The sequence below is a fragment of the Rana temporaria genome, chromosome 7 (assembly GCF_905171775.1).
Source record: "Rana temporaria chromosome 7, aRanTem1.1, whole genome shotgun sequence".
NCBI classification, from domain to species: Eukaryota; Metazoa; Chordata; class Amphibia; order Anura; family Ranidae; genus Rana; species Rana temporaria.
The window spans coordinates 5533519-5550435 of record NC_053495.1 but is presented as its reverse complement, the minus strand read 5'-3'; the positions used below and the strand labels follow the sequence as shown (position 1 = coordinate 5550435).

General features: G+C 50.0%; 1 protein-coding gene across 1 annotated transcript; it reads left to right on the top strand.

Moving 5' to 3' along the window:
* Positions 1–6083: 6083 nt before the first annotated feature.
* On the top strand, positions 6084–7772 carry LOC120944971 (activin receptor type-1-like). The gene has a single exon (XM_040358766.1). The coding sequence runs from the start codon at positions 6210–6212 to the stop codon at positions 7743–7745; it is 1536 nt and encodes a 511-aa protein (XP_040214700.1). The 5' UTR covers positions 6084–6209; the 3' UTR covers positions 7746–7772.
* The last annotated feature ends 9145 nt before the right edge of the window (positions 7773–16917 follow it).

Sequence of the window (16917 nt, the reverse complement as noted above, 5' to 3'; positions counted from 1 at the left end):
TGTAAAAATGCACTGATTACTGTGCAAATGTCACTGGCAGGGAAGGGGTTAACATTACGGGTCGATCAAGGGGTAAAATATGTTACCTAGGGAGTGATTCTAACTGTAGGGGGAGGGGACTCACAAGGGGATTAGACCGGTCGGTGTTCCTCCTGTACTGGGAACACACCGATCGGTCTCCTCTCACCTGCCAGGATGGGGATCTGTGTGACCGGCAATCACGGGTGCCCGGCAGACATCGTGGCCACTGTGCACGCGCATCAGGTCCTGAGTGAGGCAGCGCCCCCAAGCCAAAGACGTCATATATCGGCGGCCCAGAGGGACAAGGCATGCCCCTTCCCCCAGATTCCAAAGTTGGAACCCCCCCCCCAATGCCCATCATCTATGGCCATCTTTACATCTTGTCAGATCCTAAAACCGGTGATTGCGTTTTATTTTCAGGTTCCGCCCCAGAATGTGTCGTCTGGAACGGGACGAAGAGAAAATGGCTCCGTCAGTGCTGCCCCTGGGAACATTGCTTGTTGATCTTCGCATGGACCATGACCGTCTTTATCACTCTGGCCTACTTCGCCCTGGTATTTTACACCCTGTGCCTATACGGTGAGTCCACCAATTATGAGCACCACCTGCTGTAACCCTCGGAAATTTTCTGTTCCCGGGTGTTTCTGAGCATTTCCTAGGTGAGCTGAGATACCTCCGATCATTTCTGAGGCTCTCTGTCACCCCCCCCCCCACACCTGGCCACATGCGGTATTGCATGCCATTGAAGTCAATGTGAACAAATTATTTTTGTTTCCATTGACTTCTATGGGGAAACTCGCTTTGATATGCAAGTGCTTTGGATTACAAGCATTCTCCTGGAACGGATTATCCTCGTAATCCGAGGTTCCATTGTATATTGAACAAACCGATAAGCGATTGTCTTTATGCTCTGGATTATTCTCCTCCGTCACCGACTTGTCTCTTCTCTCCGCAGTACGTGACCAGAAATTGCTGCAGACGCTAACAGAGAAGCTGGACGCTCAAAGCCAAATCCTCGCACAAATGGCGGCCAATCAGCTCATTGCTGGATATAATAACCCCGGAGGACTGTGAGCCGGGGGGGGGGGGGGGGTTCCTCTTTTGGATCCTCAAAAAACATTTCTCCGACAACCGGCCACACACGTCCCAACCTGATTGTACAGGGATCATACAATGTGCAGCCTGGACTCTCCATCCAATCAGGGAGAGCCTCCCGCTGTTCAGGGAGATTTATCTCCACAATCCTCATGGAAAGGACGCGGGAAACCTCCGATCCTCAACCTCCGATCCTCAACCTCTGATCATCAACCTCCGTTCCTCAACCTCCAATCATCGCTACATTGTTTTATAATTATTGTTTTAGATGTGTGTTGTGTTCTCAGATTTTATAAAATAAAGTTTTTTTTTTTTATTATTTTCTTCGCTACATTGTGTTCTACTTTTTGTAATTGTTATTTATTGATATGTGTTGTCTTCCGAGATTTTTCATGGTGGGAGCCCCTCATAATGAGCACAGGGATGGTGGGAACCCCTCATAATGAGCACAGCACAGGGATGGTGGAGCCCCTCATAATGAGCACAGGGATGGTGGGAACCCCTCATAATGAGCACAGGGATGGTGGGAGCCCCTCATAATGAGCACAGCACAGGGATGGTGGGAGCCCCTCATAATGAGCACAGGGATGGTGGGAGCCCCTCATAATGAGCACAGGGATGGTGGGAGCCCCTCATAATGAGCACAGCACAGGGATGGTGGGAACCCCTCATAATGAGCACAGCACAGGGATGGTGGGAACCCCCCATAATGAGCACAGCACAGGGATGGTGGGAGCCCCCCATAATGAGCACATCACAGGGATGGTGGGAACCCCTCATAATGAGCACAGGGATGGTGGGGGCCCCTCATAATGAGCACAGGGATGGTGGGAGCCCCTCATAATGAGCACAGGGATGGTGGGAGCCCCTCATAATGAGCACATCACAGGGATGGTGGGAGCCCCTCATAATGAGCACAGCACAGGGATGGTGGGAACCCCTCATAATGAGCACAGGGATGGTGGGAACCCCTCATAATGAGCACAGCACAGGGATGGTGGAGCCCCTCATAATGAGCACAGGGATGGTGGGAACCCCTCATAATGAGCACAGGGATGGTGGGAGCCCCTCATAATGAGCACAGCACAGGGATGGTGGGAGCCCCTCATAATGAGCACAGGGATGGTGGGAGCCCCTCATAATGAGCACAGGGATGGTGGGAGCCCCTCATAATGAGCACAGCACAGGGATGGTGGGAACCCCTCATAATGAGCACAGCACAGGGATGGTGGGAACCCCCCATAATGAGCACAGCACAGGGATGGTGGGAGCCCCCCATAATGAGCACATCACAGGGATGGTGGGAACCCCTCATAATGAGCACAGGGATGGTGGGGGCCCCTCATAATGAGCACAGGGATGGTGGGAGCCCCTCATAATGAGCACAGGGATGGTGGGAGCCCCTCATAATGAGCACATCACAGGGATGGTGGGAGCCCCTCATAATGAGCACAGCACAGGGATGGTGGGAACCCCTCATAATGAGCACAGGGATGGTGGGAACCCCTCATAATGAGCACAGGGATGGTGGGAGCCCCTCATAATGAGCACAGGGATGGTGGGAGCCCCTCATAATGAGCACAGGGATGGTGGGAGCCCCTCATAATGAGCACAGGGATGGTGGGAGCCCCTCATAATGAGCACAGCACAGGGATGGTGGGAGCCCCTCATAATGAGCACAGCACAGGGATGGTGGGAGCCCCTCATAATGAGCACAGGGATGGTGGGAGCCCCTCATAATGAGCACAGGGATGGTGGGAGCCCCCTCATAATGAGCACTGGGATGGTGGGAACCCCTCATAATGAGCACATCACAGGGATGGTGGGAACCCCTCATAATGAGCACAGCACAGGGATGGTGGGAACCCCTCATAATGAGCACAGGGATGGTGGGAGCCCCCCATAATGAGCACAGGGATGGTGGGAGCCCCTCATAATGAGCACTGGGATGGTGGGAGCCCCTCATAATGAGCACAGGGATGGTGGGAGCCCCTCATAATGAGCACAGCACAGGGATGGTGGGAACCCCTCATAATGAGCACAGGGATGGTGGGGGCCCCTCATAATGAGCTGAGCACAGGGATGGTGGGAACCCCTTATAATGAGCACAGAACAGGGATGGTGGGAGCCCCTCATAATGAGCACTGGGATGGTGGGAGCCCCTCATAATGAGCACAGGGATGGTGGGAGCCCCTCATAATGAGCACAGCACAGGGATAGTGGGAGCCCCTCATAATGAGCACATCACAGGGATGGTGGGAGCCCCTCATAATTAGCACAGCACAGGGATGGTGGGAGCCCCTCATAATGAGTACAGGGATGGTGGGAGCCCCTCATAATGAGCACAGCACAGGGATGGTGGGAGCCCCTCATAATGAGTACAGGGATGGTGGGAACCCCCCATAATGAGCACAGGAATGGTGGGAGCCCCCTCATAATGAGCACAGGGATGGTGGGAACCCCTCATAATAAACACAGAACAGGGATGGTGGGAGCCCCTCATAATGAGCACAGCACAGGGATGGTGGGAGCCCCTCATAATGAGCACAGCACAGGGATGGTGGGAGCCCCTCATAATTAGCACAGCACAGGGATGGTGGGAGCCCCTCATAATGAGCACAGCACAGGGATGGTGGGAACCCCTCATAATGAGCACAGCACAGGGATGGTGGAAGCCCCTCATAAGGAGCACAGCACAGGGATGGTGGGAGCCCCCCATAATGAGCACAGGGATGGTGGGAGCCCCTTTATAATGAGCACAGGGATGGTGGGAGCCCCTCATAATGAGCACAGGGATGGTGGGAACCCCTCATAATTAGCACAACACAGGGATGGTGGGAGCTCCTCATAATGAGCACAGCACAGGGATGGTGGGAGCCCCTCATAATGAGCACAGGGATGGTGGGAGCCCCTCACAATGAGCACAGCACAGGGATGGTGGGAGCCACTCATAATGAGCACAGGGATGGTGGGAGCCCCTCACAATGAGCACAGCACAGGGATGGTGGGGGCCCCTCATAATGAGCACAGCACAGGGATGGTGGGAACCCCTTATAATGAGCAGGGGGTTACAATGGTGGGACAGATGTACAGGGGGTCACAGTGGTGGGGCAGATGAGCAGGGGGGTTACAGTGGTGGGGCAGATGAGATAGGGGGTACATTGGTGGGGCAGATGAGAAAGGGGGTACATTGGTGGGGCAGATGAGAAAGGGGGTTGCAGTGGTGGGGCAGATGAGAAAGGGGGTTACAATGGTGGGACAGATGAGCAGGGGGTTACAATGGTGGGACAGATGAGCAGGGGGTTACAATGGTGGGACAGATGTACGGGGTAGTACAGTGGTGGGGCAGATGAGAAAGGGGGTTACAGTGGTGGGGCAGATGAGATAGGGGGTACATTGGTGGGGCAGATGAGAAAGGGGGTTGCAGATGTGCAGGGGGTACATAGGTGGGGCAGATCAGAAAGGGGATTGCAATGGTGGGACAGATGTACAGGGGGTCACAGTGGTGGGGCAGATGAGCAGGGGGGTTGCAGATGAGCAGAGGGTTACAGTGGTGGGACCGAAGCGCAGGGGGTTACAATGGTGGGGCAGATGTGCAGGGTAGTACAGTGGTCGGCAGATGAGAAAGGGGGTTACAGTGGGGGGCAGATGAGAAAGGGGGTTGCAGATGTGCAGGGGGGGGTTACATAGGTGGGGCAGATGAGAAGGGGGTTTACAATGGTGGGACAGATGTGCAGGGTAGTACAGTGGTGGGGCAGATAAAGGGGTTGCAGGAGGGGGGGGGGTACAGTGGTGAAACAGATTTGCCGGGGGGGGGGGGGCTGATCTGAGGTGTGAGAGGGCAGGATGTTAATTTCTCACCACTAAAGTAGTTTGCTGCATTTCCTTTATAAAAAATCCTTTTCATGATTGAGAGTATGAAGTTGAGATTTTTTTTTGTTATAAAATCAGCCCCCCCCCCCCCGCCCCCCTTTTCTATACCGATATAAATAGTTTTTAATCAAATAGTTCCAATGTAATCCAACATTTCTTTATCCTTCGTGTTTTTCCTGTAAAAAGTTCCAATGTATAAAGTTGCAGCAGAAGTTCTTGTTGGGTTTTGGTTGCAGCAGAAGATCTTGTTGGGTTTTGGTTGCAGCAGAAGATCTTGTTGGGTTTTGGTTGCAGCAGAAGATCTTGTTGGGTTTTGGTTGCAGCAGAAGTTCTTGTTGGGTTTTGGTTGCAGCAGAAGATCTTGTTGGGTTTTGGTTGCAGCAGAAGATCTTGTTGGGTTTTGGTTGCAGCAGAAGATCTTGTTGGGTTTTGGTTGCAGCAGAAGATCTTGTTGGGTTTGGTTGCAGCAGAAGATCTTGTTGGGTTTTGGTTGCAGCAGAAGATCTTGTTGGGTTTGGTTGCAGCAGAAGATCTTGTTGGGTTTTGGTTGCAGCAGAAGATCTTGTTGGGTTTGGTTGCAGCAGAAGTTCTTGTTGGGTTTTGGTTGCAGCAGAAGATCTTGTTGGGTTTTGGTTGCAGCAGAAGATCTTGTTGGGTTTTGGTTGCAGCAGAAGATCTTGTTGGGTTTTGGTTGCAGCAGAAGATCTTGTTGGGTTTGGTTGCAGCAGAAGATCTTGTTGGGTTTTGGTTGCAGCAGAAGATCTTGTTGGGTTTTGGTTGCAGCAGAAGATCTTGTTGGGTTTTGGTTGCAGCAGAAGATCTTGTTGGGTTTTGGTTGCAGCAGAAGATCTTGTTGGGTTTTGGTTGCAGCAGAAGATCTTGTTGGGTTTTGGTTGCAGCAGAAGATCTTGTTGGGTTTTGGTTGCAGCAGAAGATCTTGTTGGGTTTTGGTTGCAGCAGAAGTTCTATGTAAATTGCCCTCTTATCACCTTCCTAGTTATCAGGAGGGGGCAGCTATTGTGTTGAGAGGGGGAGGGGAGCAAAGGTTGAATCTCATTACATAGCCCCTCCCCAGGCACATTGCAGCAGTCCTGTGTGTCCTCCCCCCATCTGGGCCATCTGCTGGATTTCCTGCGACTCCAATCTCTCATTATTGGAAACATCTTGCCCCCCGTCTGATCCTGGTGACGTCGCTCCCTACAAGCCCCCAGAGCTGTACAATGGTGGAGGGTGGTTGGATCCTTCCTCTGCTCATCATGGTGGCCTTTTCATCTCTTAGTATGGAAGATGAGGATCTGAAGATGGACTCCGGCCAGTACAAATGCGTGTGCGAAGGGAACTCGTGCGGCGGTGGGGACCACTGTCACGGGCAGCAGTGCTTCGCCTCGCTCAGCATAAATGATGGCGTCATGGTCTACCAGAAAGGCTGCTTCCAAGTCTACGAACAAGGCAGGATGACGTGCAAGACCCCTCCGTCTCCAGACCAGGCCGTGGAATGCTGTCAGAGCGACCTCTGCAACCTCAACATCACCGCGTTCCTGCCAAGAAAGGGGAGGACCTTACCCGGCGCGGTGTTAAGTTACAGCGTGGAGACCCTGGCGATATCGGTCCTGGCCCCCGTCATCGTTTTAATCGTCTTTTCCCTCGTGGCCCTCTTTGTCTTCCGGAACATCCAGCGGCGTCACGTGGAGAGGCTGCGTACCAAAGACGCAGAGTACGGCACCATAGACGGCCTGATTGCGTCAAACGTTGGGGACAGCACGCTGGCGGATCTGCTGGATCACTCGTGCACGTCTGGCAGCGGATCTGGTCTCCCCTTCCTGGTACAGAGGACGGTGACCCGCCAGATCACCCTCGCGGAGTGCGTCGGGAAGGGCCGCTACGGCGAAGTCTGGTGCGGCCTCTGGCAAGGCGAAAGTGTGGCAGTGAAGATTTTTTCGTCGCGAGATGAGAAGTCCTGGTTCCGAGAGACGGAGTTGTACAACACGGTGCTGCTGAGACATGAAAACATTCTGGGGTTCATCGCCTCGGACATGACTTCCAGAAACTCCAGCACCCAACTGTGGCTGATCACTCACTACCACGAAATGGGATCTCTCTACGATTACTTGCAAGTGACCACCTTGGACACGGCCATGTGCCTCCGCGCCGTCTCGTCCATCGCCAGCGGGCTGGCCCATCTACATGTCGAGATATTCGGCACCCAGGGAAAGCCGGCCATCGCCCACCGGGATCTGAAGAGCAAGAACGTTCTGGTGAAGAAGAACGGCCAGTGCTGCATAGCGGATCTAGGATTGGCCGTGATCCACTCGCAGTTCACCAATCAGCTGGACGTCGGGAGTAGCCCCCGGGTGGGGACGAAACGGTACATGGCTCCGGAAGTTTTGGACGAGACCATCCAGGTGGACTGTTTCGACTCTTACAAGAGGGTGGACATTTGGGCTTTTGGGCTGGTCCTCTGGGAAGTCGCCAGGCGCATGGTGAGCAACGGTATCGTGGAAGACTACAAACCTCCGTTTTACGACGTCGTCCCCAACGACCCCAGCTTCGAAGATATGAAGAAACTCGTTTGCGTGGATCAACAAAGGCCAAACATTCCCAACCGATGGTCCTCGGACCCGACGCTGACGGCGCTTGCCAAGCTGATGAGGGAATGCTGGTATCAAAACCCCTCCGCCAGACTCACCGCCTTGCGCATCAAAAAGACTTTAATCAAAATTGACAATTCCTTAGATAAACTGAAATCGGACTGGTGAAGGTTTGTCGGCGCCGCCGCAACTTCCGTGCATCAAAAACAATTTTTTTTTTTTTATTATTCTGTGCTTGCCTGCCGAGGTGTAGACTTTTGTTTTCAGTTTTTTTTCACGTGCGACTTTTAACCACTTCAGCCCCGGACCATTTGGCTGGCCAAAGACCGGGCCATTTTTTTGCGATTTGGCGCTGCGCCGCTTTAACTGACAATTGGTTGTGTGACGTGGCTCCCAAACAAAATTGACGTCCTTCCCCCCCCACAAATAGAGATTTATTTTGGTGATTTTTGATCACCTCTGCGTTTTTTTTTTTTTTGCGCTATAAACAAAAATAGAGCGACAATTAAGAAAAAAAAAGCAATATTTTGTACTTTTTGCTATAATAAATAACCCAATTTTTTATTTAAAAAAAGCTATTTTTTTCCTCAGTTTAGGCCGATACGTATTCTTCTACATATTTTTGGTTAAAAAAAAAAAAAAAACGCAATAAGCGTTCATTGATTGTTTTGCGCAAAATTTATAGCGTTTTACAAAATAGGGGTTTGTTTTATGGCATTTTTATTATAATTTTTATTTTTACTTGTTATGGCAGCGATCTGCGATATTTTTTTTTTCATGACTGCGACATTATGGCGGACACATCGGAAACACGTTTGACACCATTTTGGGACCATTCACATTTATACAGCGATCAGTGCTATAAAAATGCAAATGTATAAATGTGACTGGCAGTGAAGGGGGTAAAGTTAAGTGTGTCCTAGGGAGTGATTCCAACTGTTAGGGGGCGTGGCTACATGTGACGCATCACTGATCGCTGCTTCCTATGAGAGGAAGCAGATGATCGCTGACGTGTCGCCAGGCAGAACAGGGAGATGCCTTGTTTACAAAGGAGTTCTGCCGTTCCGTGACACGATCGCGGGACACCGGCGAACATCGAGCGGGCACGGTCACGGAGACCGCGGCGTGTGCGCCAGCTAGGGGACAGGATCCAAAGCGACATATATATATATGTTGCTTTGCCTACCCGTGCCATTCTGCCGACGTATATCTGCGTTACGCACTCGCCAAGCGGTTAAGGAGACAATCCCGCTACGGAAACACTGAATCCTCGATTAATTTATTCTTATTTTATTGTCTTGTTTAGTTTTGTTTTTAATATGATGACACTTTTTATACTTTTATAATGTGATATATGATATAATATAATACTTTTATATACAGTGAAACCTCGGATTGCTAAAAACGCGGTTAACGAACGTTTTTCGCAAAAACTATTATTTTTTTTTAAATCCTGACTCGGTTTGCGAGTGTTGCCTCGCGAAACGAGCAGGATTCAAGCCAAAGCGGTGCGCAATACCGCATTTGGACAGAGGTGTGGGGGGGTGCCAGTTCGGGAAAATACTTTGAAAAACTCGGAAATACTCCGTTCCCAATGTTTTCCGAGTTCAGCCAAGCTGTCCGAGTATTTATACGGCTCTCCGGCGCCCCCCCCACCTCTGGCCACATGCGGTATTGCATGCCCTTGAAGTCAATGCGGAACAAATTATTTTCGTTTTCCATTGACTTCTATAGGGAAACTCGCTTTGATATACAAGTGCTTTGGATTACAAGCCTTCTCCTGGAACGGATTATACTCGTAATCCGAGGTTCCACTGTATATTTTTTTATTTTTTTTTGGTATAATTAAATCCTGTGTTACCATTGGTTGATAATTGTGATGTATGAATAATGTGTGGAGTAGAAATGTGAATTTTTGTTTCTCCAATGACAATAAATCTTATCTTCTCTATCGATCTCATCAATTACTTTAGTGCACATTTGGCAGAGTTCTGCCTTCCCTTTCACACTGGGGCGGGGGGTGCGCTGACGGTATGTCGGAATTGCGGCGGTATTCGACCGCTAGCGGTGCGGTTTTAACCCCCTGCTAGCAGCCGAAAAAGGGTTAATTCCGCCGGCAATGTGCCTCTGCAGAGGCGCATTGCCGGCCGTATTACCGCGGTTTCCCATTGCTTTCAATGAGAAGGAGAGCGGTAAACACACACCGCTCCTCTCACCGCTCCAAAGATGCTGCTTGCAGGACTTTCACACTGAGACTGCAGGGCAGGAGTTTTTCAGGCGCTATTTTGTGCGCTAAAACGCCTGAAAAACTCCTAGTGTCCCATCATTGGTGTCAGTGGGAGGAATAGTGTCCCATCATTGATATCAGAGGGAGGAATAGTGCCCCATCATTGGTATCAGTGGGAGGAATAGTGCCCCATCATTGGTGTCAGTGGGAGGAATAGTGTCCCATCATTGGTATCAGTGGGAGGAATAGTGCCCCATCATTGATATCAGTGGGCGAAATAGTGTCCCATCATTGGTATCAATAGGAGGAATAGTGCCCCATCATTGGTGTCAGTGGGAGGAATAGTGTCCCATCATTGGTGTCAGTGGGGGGAATAGTGTCCCATCATTGGTATCAGTGGAAGGAATAGTGTCCCATCATTGGTATCAGTGGGAGGAATAGTGTCCCATCATTGGTATCAGTGGGAGGAATAGTGCCCCATCATTGGTATCAGTAGGAAGAATAGTGCCCCATCATTGGTGTCAGTGGGGGGGATGGTGTCCCGTCATTGGTGTCAGTGGGAGGAATAGTGTCCCATCATTGGTATCAGTAGGAAGAATAGTGCCCCATCATTGGTGTCAGTGGGGGGGATGGTGTCCCGTCATTGGTGTCAGTGGGAGGAATAGTGTCCCATCATTGGTGTCAGTGGGAGGAATAATGCCCCATCATTGGTGTCGTGGGAGAAATAGTGTCCCATCATTGGTGTCGTTGGGGGAAATAGTGCCCCAAGGGCCAGATAAAAGCAAGCAAAGGGCCGCATCCGGCCCCCGGGCCATAGTTTGGAGACCCCTGTTCTAAGCTATGTATTATGTTGCGTTGTAAACTTTGCCAGAAAATCACTAACGCAGCCTCACCAGCGCCCATCAATGAATGTTTAATTGCTTCCAATTATTCGGAACACAGACACAGTCCTCCGGCTGCCTGCTGATGCCAAGACTTAGTTGCTTGGCACAGTGGCTGCGTTTGATGGGCACAGTGGCGGCATTTGATGGGCACAGTGGCTGCGTTTGATGGGAACAGTGGCTGCGTTTGATGGGCACAGTGGCGGCGTTTGATGGGCACAGTGGCGGTGTTTGATGGGCACAGTGGCTGCGTTTGATGGACACAGTGGCTGCGTTTGATGGGCACAGTGGCGGCGTTTGATGGACACAGTGGCGGCGTTTGATGGGCACAGTGGCGGCGTTTGATGGGCACAGTGGCTGCGTTTGATGGGCACAGTGGCTGCCTTTGATGGGCACAGTGGCTGCCTTTGATGGGCACAGTGGCGGCGTTTGATGGGCACAGTGGCGGCGTTTGATGGGCACAGTGGCTGCGTTTGATGGGCACAGTGGCGGCGTTTGATGGGAACAGTGGCTGCCTTTGATGGGCACAGTGCCTGCGTTCGATGGGCACAGTGGCTGCGTTTGATGGGCACAGTGGCTGCGTTTGATGGGCACAGTGGCTGCGTTTGATGGGCACAGTGGCTGCGTTTGATGGGCACAGTGGCGGCAATTGATGGGCACAGTGGCTGCGTTTGATGGGCACAGTATCTGCATTTGATGGGCACAGTGAGGCTGCAATTGATTTTTTTTTTCAGTTTATTTGCTCCCCCCCAAAAAAATGTTGTTCCCCAGCCCCCACTGCCGTGTACATGTGTGTTGGGGGTAGGGAGCGCCCACCACACCCTCATCAATGGGCCGTCCACATCTATGGCTGAAAGAGACACCAAAACAGGAAATGATCCACAGACAGAAACCAAAAGGGAAGAAAACTGCAGAGCCAGAGGGGGAAACAATGAGAACAAAGGCCATCAAACACACAATATGCGAATATTCAGATGGAGGTGAACACCACAGGGGGGGTGGGGGGGTCCGGCATACACGTCAAGACACGTTGCCCAAACACTAAAGCCTCGTACACACGATCGGATTATCCGATGGGAATTGTGTGATCAGGGGCAGCCATCACAAATTTTGGGGCCCCTTACACAGCTTTAGGCAGGGCCCCCCCTGGATCAGAGAACCCTGGGGGGGGTTGCTGAAGAAAAAAAAAAATGTGTAAAAAATCTCTTCTCTCCTGGGGGGTCCTTACAAGTGTAATTAAAAATAAACGGGAGGGGGGCCGGCCAGGCCTGTAAGGGGCCCCGGGGACCATTACAAAGTACAAAGTGGATTTGCCTTTAGTAAATAAACCCCCAAGACTGGGACGGCATTAAAGCTCATGTGCGTGTAAAGGCGGCCGTCCCAATACTTTTGGCAATATAGCCTATGTACTGGTCTAATAAGAGAAAACGCGGATTGCGAGTAACGCGGTTAACGAGCGTTTTGCAATACAAGCAATTTTTTTTTTAATCCTGACTCGGTTTGCGAGTGTTGTCTCCCAGGATTCAAGCCTCTGCGGTGTGCAGTACCGCATTTGGCCAGAGGTGCTGGGGGTGCTGGAGCCGTTCTGAAATACTCTGAAATACTCAGTTCCCGAGCCTTTTCGAGTTCAGCTGAGCTGTTCCCAAGTATTTCCGAGGCTGTCCAGCACCCCCCCCCCCCACCTCTGGCCACATGCGGTATTGTATGCCATAGAAGTCCACAGCTACTACCCACAGCTACTACCCATTGTTCCACTTGACTCTCCCTTCTAGATTGTAAGCTCTAACGAGCAGGGCCCTCTGATCCCTCCTGTATTGAATTGTATTGTGACTGTACTGTCTTCCCTGATGTAAAGCGCTGCGCAAACTGTTGGCGCTATATAAATCCTGTATAATAATAATAATAGAAGTCAATGCAGAACAAATTATTTTTGTTTCCATTGGCTTCTATGGGGAAACTCGCTTTGATATGCAAGCGCTTTGGATTACGAGCATTCTCCTGGAACGGATTATACTCGGAATCCAAGGTTCCGCTGTATTAGTAAACCTATACTAGCTAGGTAATTATTGCATGCCTAGTCCAGTTAGAGGGCGCCACCATTGCTGCTATACCGTAATCGCTCATTGTTGGTTATCGCACTGATTGCAGTTGCTTTGGTAGTAGATTGCGCTGCATTTCTCATATAGATTTAATGAAGTGCTTTTATCTGCACTGGATTGGATGATGCACGTTGGATTGGATGACGCACTGGATAGGATTGGATGACGCACGTTGGATTGGATGACGCATGTTGGATTGGATGACGCACTGGATAGGATTGGATGACGCACGTTGGATTGGATGACGCATGTTGGATTGGATGACGCACTGGATAGGATTGGATGACGCACGTTGGATTGGATGACGCATGTTGGATTGGATGACGCACGTTGGATTGGATGACGCACTGGATAGGATTGAATGACGCACGTTGGATTGGGTGACGCACTGGATAGGATTGGATAACGCACGTTGGATTGGGTGACGCACTGGATAGGATTGGGTGACGCACTGGATAGGATTGGAAGACGCACTGGATAGGATTGGAAGACGCACTGGATGGGATTGGGTGACGCACTGGATAGGATTGGGTGACGCACTGGATAGGATTGGGTGACCCACTGGATAGGATTGGGTGACGCACTGGATAGGATTGGGTGACGCACTGGATAGGATTGGAAGACGCACTGGATGGGATTGGGTGACGCACTGGATAGGATTGGGTGACGCACTGGATAGGATTGGGTGACGCACTGGATAGGATTGGAAGACGCACTGGATAGGATTGGGTGACGCACTGGATAGGATTGGGTGACGCACTGGATAGGATTGGAAGACGCACTGGATAGGATTGGGTGACGCACTAGATAGGATTGGATGACGCACTGGATAGGATTGGGTGACGCACTGGATAGGATTGGGTGACGCACTGGACAGGATTGGGTGACGCACTGGATAGGATTGGGTGACGCACTGGATAGGATTGGGTGACGCACTGGATAGGATTGGGTGACGCACTGGACAGGATTGGGTGACGCACTGGACAGGATTGGGTGACGCACTGGACAGGATTGGGTGACGCACTGGACAGGATTGGGTGACGCACTGGATAGGATTGGGTGACGCACTGGATAGGATTGGGTGACGCACTGGATAGAATTGGGTGACGCACTGGATAGGATTGGGTAGGATTGGGTGACGCACATGATAGGATCGGGTGACGCACTGGATAGGATTGGATGACGCACGTTGCAGTGCGGTTCCATAATTGGTGCAATGCACACCACATTGAATCACATGTGAATTGATGAGGAATGCGGTGCGCTTCCTGTGCGATTCTTATGCGGTTCTTGGGTGGTAATTCATTTCAATGGTCAGAATAAATTATGGCGGCCAATTAAATGTCCAATCACTTGACGCCCCTTAAATGTGTTACATGTGATTAGACATCAAGCTGCAGCAATCCAACTGGAAGTGGGAGTGGCTACCTATCAAAACTAAGTACCTGCTCCCCCCTCCCCCACCCCAATCAGTGCTAATTGTTAAAGGAGGTGGGGGGTTGGGCAAACAAGCAGAACTTCACCTTTTTGGATGAACTTCCACTTTAAGTGTCTAGGTGAGGATCTTGGGTAAAATGCGCAACATTTGTTACAATGTAGATCCTGTATAATGAAAGCCCCCCATTCACACCGGGGCAACTTCAGGTGCGACATGCAATTTACAAATCGCACCTGAAGTCACAACTAATGTCTTTCTATGGCACCGTCTTAACTACTTGCTGACCGCCGTGCGAACATTTACGTCAGAAGAATGGCACGGACAGGCAAATGGGAGTACATGTACGTCCAGGGGGCGGACTGGCCAATTTGGGCATCTGGCACTGCCTGAGGGCCCCATGCCACCAGGGGGTCCCACCAGGGTTGCCAGCCTCAGTAAAACCAGGGACAGTATCCAAAAGTCTGTGTTTTTTTTTCTAAACCCAAGATTATAGCTGCCCCGCCTCTCCAGTACTTTTTCAGTGTGTGCATTCTGTGTGGCCCCATAATCTCCTATTGCCCGGGGGCCCCATAATCTTCTATTGCCCGGGAGCCCCATGAGTTGTCAGTCCGCCCCTGTGTAAGTCCCTTTAAATTTGCCGCTGTGAGCTCTGTGGCTGTGCCTGCGGGACCCCCGGACTCGATGTCCGCCGTTTTCCCGCGATCGTGTCACAGCGAGGCAGAACGGGGAGATGCCTGTATAAACAAGGCATTTCTCTGTTCTGGCCAGTGACAGGACAGAGATCTACTGCTCCCTGTGACCGGGAGCGGTGATCGCTGTCGTGTCACTTTCAGCCCAGCCCCCACACAGTAAGAATCACTCCCTAGGACACACTTAACCCCTTCCCCGTCCCCTAGTGGTTAACCCCTTCCCTGCCAGTGTCATTTACAAAGTAATTAGTGCATTTTTATAGAACTGGTCGCTGTATTCGTGACAATGGTCCCAAAATATCGTCAAAAGTGTCCGATGTATCCGCCGCAATGTCGCAGTCACTATAAAAAAATCGCCGATTGCCACCATTACTAATAAAAGACAAAAAATCATAAAAATGCCATAAAACTATTCCCAATTTTGTAGACGCTATAACTTTTGCGTAAACCAATCAAAATACGCTTATTTAATTTTTTTACACAATCGTTTGTAAACAAGGCCGGCTTGACAAGAAAAACATTGTTTCTTCCATGACATTACAAACGGTCGTGTGTACGGCGCGGCATTAGGCATTTTTTGTGCTTTTTACATTTTGCAGATTTGCACTGCAGTCCATATAACTTGGTTTCCTATGGAAGACGTTCTGTAGAGCAAATCTGCAAAATGCAAAAAAAAAAAAGCACTAAAAACGCATCATAGGTGTGAATTCTAAAAAAAAAAAAAATAGTTACAATGTAATACATTTCTTTATCAGCATTCATGGTGTTGCTGCTCATTGATACTTTTATCCAAAAGTTACAATGTAAATATTTGTAGCAGGAAAATCAGTTGTAGCAAAGTCAAATTTTAAATGCTTTCTGCCTAGCTACCGGGGGAGGGGGGCAGTTATTGTGTTGGGAGGGGGGAGGGGAGCAGAGGTTGGGTCTCACTATATATTCCCTCCCCAGGCACATTCCAGGAGTCCTCTGTGTGTCCTCCTCCCCTCTGGGCCATCTGTTGTATTTCCTGCGACTCTTCCTTGGTAGAGCAGCTACCATCATGGTTACTGAGGGGACCCCCAACGGCGATGCCCAGTCTACCGTATGCCTGCTGGACGCGGACGCCAACGAAGAGTTGCACGATGTGCTGCTGGATGCGGACAAACCACCGGTTCCACAGTGTGAGTACCCAGACTAATGCTACAACCAGGGCTTTTTTTTTCAGGGGGAACTCGGTTCCACCACTTTTGGCTCAGATCCTTTGGTTCCTGCTCACCACAAGCGCCTGTAAACACAGAAGTCCGGTTTCTGTGTTTGCAAGTGACAGCTCTGCACTCTGTGTGTAACCCCCCTGAACTCTGCACTCTGTATGTAATGCAATCCTGGTATTTAATGCCCCTTTAATACCCTTTCTACTGTTTGTGAAATCTGAACGGGGTCGTGGTTGAGTTCCTGCACCTATTTTCTGAGAAAAAAAAGCTCTGGCTACATCTATGTATTTATTGTACTTAGTTGGGGGGGGGGGGGGGGTCGCCTATATTAGGGCAATGCTGATATTGAGGGACTCAAGTGTGGCCCCTGATGTCACTGAAGGGCCACACATTGAGTTTCATTCTGCTTGTTGAGGACTGCTGATGTGATTTCTATACGGCTTGAGATCATTGCCCTTGGGCTGGCTATACATTGGGGGCGTACTAAACTGCATATTGGGATGATTGGATTATTGGCTGCTATACATTGCACAATTTTTAATTTACGAAAAACCTATTATTATTATTATTATTATATATATATATATATATATATATATATATATATATATATATATATATATATATATATATATATATAATTTTTTTTTTTTTTTTTTCCAAAATGTATTGAGAGTTAACATAGCATACAAAAGGGTCAAACTTTAAACCTTTTCAATTTGTAACCAGACAGGCCCTTGCACACTGTTGAAGGTAGGGTTGTCCCGATACCACTTTTTTAGGACCGAGTACAAGTACCGATACTTTTTTTCAAGT